Raw genomic sequence first — 10,112 nt, 5'->3', positions numbered from 1 at the left:
GGGCTTTTTACCCGTGAATCTTCACTTTGCGACTAAACTATTCACAGCAGTGCCAACTTTTCTGGGTCACTGAATGTGGGTGCCAGCGCCCTCCAAGCAAACCAAAAATAAAATCAATTCCGCCACTAATATTACAGCTGGGTCATGTTATAGAGAGGTGCATTGAAATTCAAAGGTCAGCACAAATGGTCAAAATCCGCCACTTTCTCACCTTTCTGCCCGTTCGCAGCTCAAAAAATGACAATGACCATCCTCATCTCCTTCTGTAGCTGGACATAGACAAGTGCACCAAGAAAAAGAGCCACATTTCTCTGAAGAACTCGCCCAGGGCTGCTGAAAACTGAAAAATAACCTTTCTGACAGTTTTTGCCTTTTTACCCGTGAATCTTCACTTTGCGACTAAACTATTCACAGCAGTGCCAAATTTTCTGGGTCAATGAATGTGGGTGCCAGCGCCCTCCAAGCAAACCAAAAATCAAATCAATGGGACCATCGACAACGCAGCTAGGGCATGTTATAGAGAGGTACATTGAAATTCAAAGATCAGCACAAATGGTCAAAATCCGACATTTTCTCACCTTTCTGCCCGTTCGCAGCTAAAAAAATGACAATGACCATCCTCATCTCCTTGTGTAGGTGGACATAGACAAGTGCACCTAGAAAAAGAGCCACATTTCTCTAAAGAACTCGCCCAAGGCTGCTGAAAGCTTAAAAATAACCTATCTGACAGTTTGGGGCTTTTTACCCGTGAATCTTCACTTTGCGACTAAACTATTCACAGCGGTGACAAATTTTCTGGGTCAATGAATGTGGGTGCCAGCGCCCTCCAAGCAAACTAAAAACCAAATCAATGCGACCACTGATATTACAGCTGGGTCATGTTATAGAGAGGTACATTGAAATTCAAAGGTCAGCACAAATGGTCAAAATCCGACATTTTCTCACCTTTCCGCCCGATAAAGGGGCACTCCGGCTTCATTTTCGACGCCGAGTTTTCGATGCCAAGATGAAGGTTGGTGAAAGAGAAGACCCCTCGAACAAGAACGAGTCTCCAGAAGCGATCGAGTCGAGCAGGAAGACGACTTTTGAATTTCGCCGAGCGAGCGCTGATGACGTAAATATAAGTTTCCGTGCATGGCACGGTAAGTGAAGTTAGCAACCCACCAACAATTACATTCCTAACATAATTTGCACGTACTTGCCATAGCGCATCACGTGCCCGTGCAGAACACGCGCTCCGGCACGGGACCACGCGGAGCATGCGCATTACTCCGGCTCTCGATGCTGTTTCTTCATCCTTGCTGCGCCAACAGTCAGATCGCTTGACAACCTTGGCCAGTTTTTGAGCATTGAGCACTTTCCATTTCCGAGCAACCATGTCTGAATCTCTGTCAGTGAACGACGCCAAGAAAATGCGCTCTGTAGAGCTGCGACAAGAACTGGCGGCCCGCAATTTAGACACGACGGGGACCAAACCCAGGCTGTTGACTCGCCTGCTCGAGTCATTGGAGTTCACTGCAGTGCGCGAGGACTTGGCCACTCAGGCAGCCGAGCAGAACCTACCCCAGGCAACTGCTGCTCCGTCCCTGAGGGACATTATCCGGGAGGAGGTCCGTGCTGCCCTTGGAAATCAGGCCGCAGCTCCAGTCCCGCCGGCAGCTCACGCAGCGGCACCCCCACCGCCAGCTCACACAGCGGCACTCCCACGGCAAGCACCAGCAACTCCGCAGGACGCTCTGCCTGCTCCGCATTTGGCGGCTGCCGTCTCACCGCCAATGAACCCCGCAGGTAAGAGAACGTTTTATGCAACCGTGCCGAAAGCCATTCACGATAAAGTAGTAACTGGCCAATTTGTTGAATTGGGCTCATTGTTGCCTAACCCGTCCCAAGGGGACACCAGCCGCAGCATTCTCCAGATCGACCACGACAGCTCGCACGGCGCAGTGGTCCTAGCACCGGCCAACAGGCCCTCCAGGAAGGTCGAGGACATCGATACCTGGCTCGACGCCTGGACAACATACTGCGCGATTTACGCCACAGCACACCCCTCCAGGGCCCCAGAGCTGTTTGCGTACCAGCATATTATCCTGAAAGTAGCCCGGAAATTTCGATTCGAGGCCGTGCAGGAGTATGACCGATCATTCCGCTCACTCCTGGCCGCGGACCCAACCATGCGGTGGGACGCAATAGTCCAGGACCTATACACAATTATATTTGACGCGCGGGCATTTCGTCCCTTTCGGCCCACCGGCAGCAATGACGCTCGTTCCTTTCGGCCCAACAGCAGCAACGACGCTCGTTCCTTTCGGCCCAGCAGCGGCAACGACACGGTCGACAAAGAAGTATGCCGCCTCTTCAACCAAGGAAAGTGCGTCCGCTCCAACTGCCGCTTCGCCCACAGCTGCCTCTCTTGCGGCCGCCTCGGTCATGGCCAATCCACATGCTCTGCTGGCCAACCCCGCAGCTCCAATTAGCTCACACGCGCCTTGGTCCCCTGTAAGTGTTCCCCTGCTGTTTGAAGAGCTATCCCAGCACCCCGATAACGATTTTGTGCATTCTCTCTGTCACGACATGCGCTTCGGGGCCCGCATTGGCTATCACGGTAATAGATCCCGCCTCATCGCCCCTAATCTCCCTTCCGCATTGCTCAACCCTGCCGCCGTCTCTGCTTACCTTCAGTCTGAATGCACGCGTGGCCACATGGCCGGGCCTTATTCCCAACCCCCATTCCCTAATATCCGATGTTCTAGCGTTGGCATCGTGCCCAAGAAGTCTGGCGGCGTACGCCTCATCATGCATTTATCTGCCCCTAGCGGCTCTAGCATTAACGATGGCATTTACCCTGACGAATTCTCCCTGCATTACGTTACGGTAGATGACGCAATACGCTGCATCTTCCAGCACGGCCCCGGAGCTCTCCTCTCTAAGGTTGACATGAAGCACGCCTTCCGGCTCTGCCCTGTTTCCCCTGACGACTGGCCCCTACTTGGCATTTTTTGGGAAGGTTCGTACTATGTCGATAAGGTACTACCATTTGGCCTCAGATCCTCCCCGTTTCTGTTCAACAGACTTGCCGACGCTGTGGCATGGATTGCAGTTAATAATTACGATATTGTTGATTTGCTGCATTACCTAGATGATTTCTTTCACGTCCAGCCGCCCAACTCCGCAGCTATGCTCAAATTCAAGACACTGCTGGCTGTATTTGACATGCTGAACATCCCATTGGCCGACGGAGAGGACAAAGTGTGCCCGCCGTCAACTTCAATAACGTTCCTGGGTATCGAGCTCGACACAGCCGCCTGGGAGCTGCGCCTCCCGGCTGCGAAACTGGCGGAACTACGGCTAGCACTTGCCGCGTGGCTGTCGAAGCAGATGTGCACCAAGAGGGAACTGCTGTCCCTGGCCGGTAGCCTGTCTTTCGCAGCCAAAGTCATTCCAGCGGGTCGCACGTTCTGCAGACGCCTGTTCGACAGCGCAGCAACGCTCCCTAGCCTAGATGCACCGGTAGCCGTACCCTCGGAGGCGAAGCTTGACATCCTGTGGTGGGATGCCTGCATCAGCCAATGGAATGGTCGGAAGCCCCTCATCGAGCCGTCCTGGAGCACAGCCGAAGACATCGGGCTGTACACCGACGCTTCAGGTCGACACGGTTTCGGTCTGGTTTTCGGCAGCAAGTGGTCCTATGGCGCATGGTCTCCTGACCAAGCTAAGCACACTATTGAATGGAAAGAATTGTACGCCGTGATGTTGGCCCTCTGTACCTGGGCACACACGTTGGAGGACAGACGAGTGCTACTCTACACTGACCACGAAGCAATCTGCTACATCTGGCGCTCTGGCACGTCTCCAAATAGAGCGGTCATGAACTTGGTCAGGGCCGGCTTATTGAAAGCCGCCCAGCATAACATTGTCCTCCTGCTTCGCCACATCGCCGGACACTGCAATGATCTTGCTGATTCTCTCTCCCGTCTGCAGGTACGGCGCTTCCGGACCCTCAACCCAACTGCCGACGCAGCGCCTACACCACCAGCGCAGTCCACCCTCCATCAGTTGATGACGCAGCCATGGAGCTCATCCGTCACGGCCTGGCAGACAGCTCCAGCGCGACGTACGCTTCAGTGCAGCGTTCCTACGAACGCTTTGCTGCCCTACGGCAGGTCGCGCCGTACCCGGTGACGGAGCCCAGCCTGATTAACTTTCTGAATTGGAAATTCTCGTCCGGCTCGTCTGGCTCGTCTCTGAAACTCTACACCCAGGCGCTGAGACATCAGCACGTCCTGCAGGGCCTCTGCCTGGATGTTTTCGCCTCACCGCGTGTCCGGCTGCTCCAGCAGGGGGCGCTCAGATCCCAGACGGCAGTCCGGAAAGTGCTAACGGCCGCAACTTTGGACGATCTGGCGGGCGTACAGCACTACCTGCAGTCCACTGTGCCTAGCCCGCACAACCGCGCCATGCTCTGGAGCGCCGTGACTCTGGCCTTCCACGGGCTGCTCAGAGTCAACGAGTACACCTTCACGGCACGGGGCGCCGGCCTTGAGTACAGCGATGCGACCATGTACCCAGACCGCGTGGAGCTGCGCCTGCGCGTGACAAAGACGAGCCAATACGGCAGCGGCCAGGACATCAGCGTCAGGAGGACAGGCTCGCCGACATGCCCGCACACGGCAGCCACCAGCTACCTAGCAGCCCGTGGCTCGGCACCTGGCCCGCTCTATCGCTATGATGACGGCACGCCCCTGAAGCCGCATAACATCAACAGGCTACTACAAACAGCCTTGCCTAACAAAGACGTGCGCAGCCACAGCCTCAGACGAGGCGCTGCAACGCTGGCAGGCAAAGCTGGCGTGCCTGAGTATGTGCTGAAGACCGCCGGCAGGTGGCAAAGCTCTGCCTACCTCCGCTATGTCCGCACCCCTGTCGCAGACAGAGCATTGCCAGCGGCATTGTTCTAGTCTCTGCCCGTTGTGCTAATGGGTAGCCGCATTGGACGGCCCTAGCGACAGCTGTAGTGTACATATGATATACATATTATACTATAACTATGGTAATGCTACTATAACTATAGTAATGCCGATAATTCCTGTTTGGGTCATGTTGTATTTTTGGGAGAACGGTAGGGATCGTGGGTCAGGCCGGCATTGAGCCAAGTGCGCCTACATGTGCTCACAAGTGCATCCCTACCGTATGCTCACGTATTGACACGCCTAAGAACGGTAGGGATCGTGGGTCAGGCCGGCATTGAGCCAAGTGCGCCTACATGTGCTCACAAGTGCATCCCTACCGTACGCTCGTGTATTGACACGCCGGGCAATTGTTGCCCCCATTAGCCCTGGCATTGGCCAGTCTAACGCACATTGGTGCTTGCGATACTACGGCATTGGACCATAGTATTGCATACTGTATGCGGCAATTGTTGCCTATGCCCTGATAATACAACGCGTAATAGCTCCCAAACAGGTCGGCTTGTTGTGTGGTTGTTAAATATAAGTTTCCGTGCATGGCACGGTAAGTGAAGTTAGCAACCCACCAACAATTACATTCCTAACATAATTTGCACGTACTTGCCATAGCGCATCACGTGCCCGTGCAGAACACGCGCTCCGGCACGGGACCACGCGGAGCATGCGCATTACTCCGGCTCTCGATGCTGTTTCTTCATCCTTGCTGCGCCAACAGTCAGATCGCTTGACAACCTTGGCCAGTTTTTGAGCACCACCACCCACCCCATCATCTCTAACCATCATTCTATTCTAAGCCATCCCGGAAGGGAGAACGGTAGGGATCGTGGGTCAGGCCGGCATTGAGCCAAGTGCGCCTACATGTGCTCACAAGTGCATCCCTACCGTATGCTCACGTATTGACACGCCTAAGAACGGTAGGGATCGTGGGTCAGGCCGGCATTGAGCCAAGTGCGCCTACATGTGCTCACAAGTGCATCCCTACCGTACGCTCGTGTATTGACACGCCGGGCAATTGTTGCCCCCATTAGCCCTGGCATTGGCCAGTCTAACGCACATTGGTGCTTGCGATACTACGGCATTGGACCATAGTATTGCATACTGTATGCGGCAATTGTTGCCTATGCCCTGATAATACAACGCGTAATAGCTCCCAAACAGGTCGGCTTGTTGTGTGGTTGTTAATGAGGGATTAGCTTGCCAGTGGAAATGCATCTGCGCACATACATTTCACACACTTTTGGCCAATTTTCAATCGAAGAGGAGGTTGTTTGCTATGTTCTCCCAACGTTGTGAGCGATCTCGCCTTCTATACCCTTCCAGGTACCCTGAAGGTCCTCCAGAGGAGAATTCATCTCCAGCAAAGCGTCGTTGATCCGCTAAATTCGTCTCGAAACATATTCACCCAGTGCAGTGCTGATAAATGTAGAATGTTGAATCTGTGATAATTGTCGACGATGGAGAGAGAGGTTGATAGCCGCTGTCGCAGGGAGAGTGAAGCTGCTGGAAGTAACAACGGTGAGCCCGTTTGTATCACCTGAACAACCAGACTTCAAAGCAGCTTGACCAAATCGGAGGGTGCCTCGTTGCTTATCGTGAATATTACACCGACATGAATTACTGGTGAGTTTTTATCTTGTTTTGTTCGTATGCTAGTACCCTTGCCTGGAGTTCTTGTTAGCAAATTCCTATTCCCTGGCGTTTTCTAAACATTCCGTGTAGTACTGAATACGTGATCAAGTATTCCGATTTGGGTAGATGTGGAATTATTTATTTATTTATTTCTGCACCTCGTGGCATGTCAAGACAGCCAATTGAATTGAGGAGAGGGTGAGACCAACCACGGAAGAAGAGAAAAAAGAAAATTAAGAGCACGTACACAAAGTGGGAAGGGATTAGCAACTTACAAAGCAATGGGATGCTCAGCGAGCTATGCAGCGGAAGTGGTGACTGTGACTTTGTTTACTGGGAGATACTGAAGTGCTGTCTGACGAGGGTACGGAATTTGGGCATATCTGGAGCTTGTCTAACACTGGGAGGCAGTTGGAGCCCCGTGGAGTAGGAGGAAAATAAAGGGGAATTTACGAATAGGGTAGACCTAGCTAGGGGGAGACGAACGCAGCTTCGGGTGGTGCCACCTGAATTGAACCAATTAAGGGACTGTAAATGAGCAGGGTGCTGGTCAAGGAAAATTGAATGCGCCAGGGTGCACTTGGAAGCATCAAGGTAATGTTGCAGAGTGGTAGTGGATGCAGCAGCATACAAGTCTAGATTTGAGGTATAACGATCAGTACGGAATATGATTCGCAGTATACGGCGATGGAGAACTTCTAATTTACCTATGTGGGTTTTGTTAATGGTGGACCAGGCAGGGAAGCCGTACGTGAAGAGGGGAAGAATGTATGATTTATAAAAATTAATCCGGCAATTTTTGGGCAAATGGGACAAGTGACTTGACATTATGCCGACAGATCGGCATACTTTGGACGACACATGATCAGCATGGTGAGACCAGGAGAGGGCGGAATCTATGACAATGCCAAGGTGTTTATGGTGGGGCGCTACAGAGATAGGGTGACCGGGATCATCGGGAAAGTGGAAGATGGGCACTGGATCTGTGGGAGGGGGAAACAGGAGGAGCTCGGTTTTGGTCACATTTGGCTTAAGGTACCAAGTGCTCATCCAGTGAACAATGTCGTTGATACAGGTCTGAACTTTGGGGTACAGGGTGGCGTGAGATGGGGAGGAAGCAAGGACAGTGGTATCATCTGCAAACAAAGAAATATTGGGAATTGAATAGGGGAGGTCATTAACGTATGTGAGGAAGAGCAGGGGACCTAAAATGGAGCCCTGGGGCACTCCGGATGTCACAGACTCGGGGTCAGATAAGGTTCCATTTACTGTGACGCACTGATTTCGGTCCAAGAGATAGCTAGTTATCCAGGCGAGTAGGGAGCCGGAGACACCATGGGCACGAAGTTTGGCGATCAGGCCCTTGTGCCACACGGTGTCGAAGGCCTTGGAGAGGTCGAAGAAACAGATGCAGGAGACCTGCCGCTGGTCTTTTAGGGAACAGAGGTCTTGGATTATGCGGGATAATTGCAGGGATGTGTTGTCCTTACGACGGAAGCCAGATTGTGCGGGGTGAAGAAGAGGGGAGATATGGTCGTACAAGCGGTCGTACACTATTCTCTCTAGCAGTTTGGAGACGCAGGACAGGAGGGAGATTGGTCGGTAATTAGACGGGTTGTTCTTGTCGCCTTTATTTTTGTACACTGGAATGACAGTGGCTGACTTCCATCGTGACGGGAATGTGCCGGAGGAGAGGGAAAGGTTAAAAAGAATGGAGAGTGGGCGGGCAATTGAGTAGCTCAGTTTCCTGAGGATCTCATTGGTGATCCTATCAGCTCCGGGGGATTTGTTCAGAGGCAGTCTTGCAATATACTTGTCAACTTGGACATGTATTTTTAGAAAAAAATTCTATTTTCCAAATAGAGCGTTCGTAGAGAAATGGTTGCCCAAATACAACAAAATTGATTCTGCAGTTCTACAACTTGTACTGAAATCCTGTCAAAGTGAAAATGATTCTTCATGACAGTTGGGGTCAATGAAATCTGATCCAGGCATAACGAATGGTGACGCCTGCCACCCCGGGAACGAATGCCCATTTGGTGGGGGATACCAAAGTACTCGAAAGTGGTTCGTGTTTCAATGTGGCATTTGGAAGTTCTATCTCTGGTCAATGCAACATACGATAGCCATCATGAATTGCAGGCCTCAAACGCAACTCAGGCCAGAATTGGCAGTTCCCTAAGTTAGATGCTTTATAATTCCATGGCCCCAGCTGTAGTTATAGAGGTTTTTTGCACGTTATTCTTATACTCGATAGGTTTATACTGATGGCCACAAACAATGGCAGTTCAAACTTCACTTATGTGTTCATGAGCTGAGAGATTTCTCTCCACTATTTCTGTTGTGCACACAGGTCTGTCCAATATGCATTGACCGTATTGGGTATGGTATCTGCTCTGAGAAGAGAATCGCTGGAGCCACAGTCCAACTATACAGGCTTTCAAGAAACAGAGAGGAGCCACCTTTGCAAGCTGATACCTGATGTGTACCGACAGAATTCTCACGAGATACCATACAGACTACGTCTGGTGTATACTTCATAGTACTCCTTCGACTACTGTCTAGAATCAAGTCGACTGAAACAAGTTCCAACAACTCTGGCTTCAAACGAGCCGTCGGTTAGACAAACAAAACATTCTCTCATATACTAGAGCACTCTGACAACTCACGACCTATTCCTAACGATTACCACCGCTTATAAATATGTAGAGTGCTGATTGGAATGGGCTCACAATCTCAACAATTCATTGCTATAATTATTTGAACAATATGTTAGAAATTATTCCACTTTTCCTTCCATAAATGTTGTATCCACATATAATCCACAGTGCTGCAAAGTTTCAGAGTTCTCAGGGTCTCAAACAAATTATTTCAAATACAGTAAAATTGTTCGCGGACATTATAGCGTAACTTGTAGTTCCCTGGTCCTTTTCTTTGCTATAAATCAATCCTTTGCTCTCTAGCCGCCGGCGAGTCCAACAGTGAAGTTGTTAGTTCATATTTATAATGTGGGGGGGGGGGGTTGAACATATTTCTATATAAGGGACCTACAACTGTAATAGCACAGTACAGTAGCTGGCAAATATGTAGAAAACAGAAATGCATGATCCCATCATTGTACATGGACGGGCGCAGCAGGCCGAAGCTATCAGCCAGAACAGGATTTACAATCATCTAGAGATACTTGAGCTATTCCAGTATTCTGCGTGAGCTGTCCCATTCCACAATGTTTCATGCCACCATTATTTCTGGCAGTATCCATGTGCATAATTCCAAGACCATCTCGGATTCTCCAGCAATTTGTGCCACGGCAAAACGCTTGACTCGGTCACTGGGGCTGTCAAACTTCCCATCACAAATGAACTTCAATTTCTCATGTGTTTCAAGTATATGTACTGCCATGACTTGACCATGCTTCATCCACAGCTGGGCGAAGATTGTGGCGTTGAATTCCATAGTGCACCTTCTTGCTGCCATGCAGGAGTATGTTGAGAGAAGTGAACATATTTTTACTAAAAA

At 50.9% G+C, this 10,112-nt stretch overlaps 1 protein-coding gene across 1 annotated transcript; it reads left to right on the top strand.

Annotated features, from left to right (window-relative positions):
* The first annotated feature begins 1,172 nt into the window (after window positions 1-1,172).
* LOC135809038 (uncharacterized) lies at window positions 1,173-6,140 on the top strand. Its single transcript, XM_065322296.1, has 2 exons — window positions 1,173-1,788; window positions 3,979-6,140. The coding sequence occupies exons 1-2, from the start codon at window positions 1,377-1,379 to the stop codon at window positions 4,953-4,955; spliced, it is 1,389 nt and encodes a 462-aa protein (XP_065178368.1). The 5' UTR covers window positions 1,173-1,376; the 3' UTR covers window positions 4,956-6,140.
* The last annotated feature ends 3,972 nt before the right edge of the window (window positions 6,141-10,112 follow it).

This window comes from Sycon ciliatum, chromosome 2 (genome assembly GCF_964019385.1).
Source record: "Sycon ciliatum chromosome 2, ocSycCili1.1, whole genome shotgun sequence".
Lineage (NCBI taxonomy): Eukaryota > Metazoa > Porifera > Calcarea > Leucosolenida > Sycettidae > Sycon > Sycon ciliatum.
The sequence above is the reverse complement of the archived record's forward strand: the minus strand, read 5'-3'. Positions and strand labels throughout refer to the sequence as shown.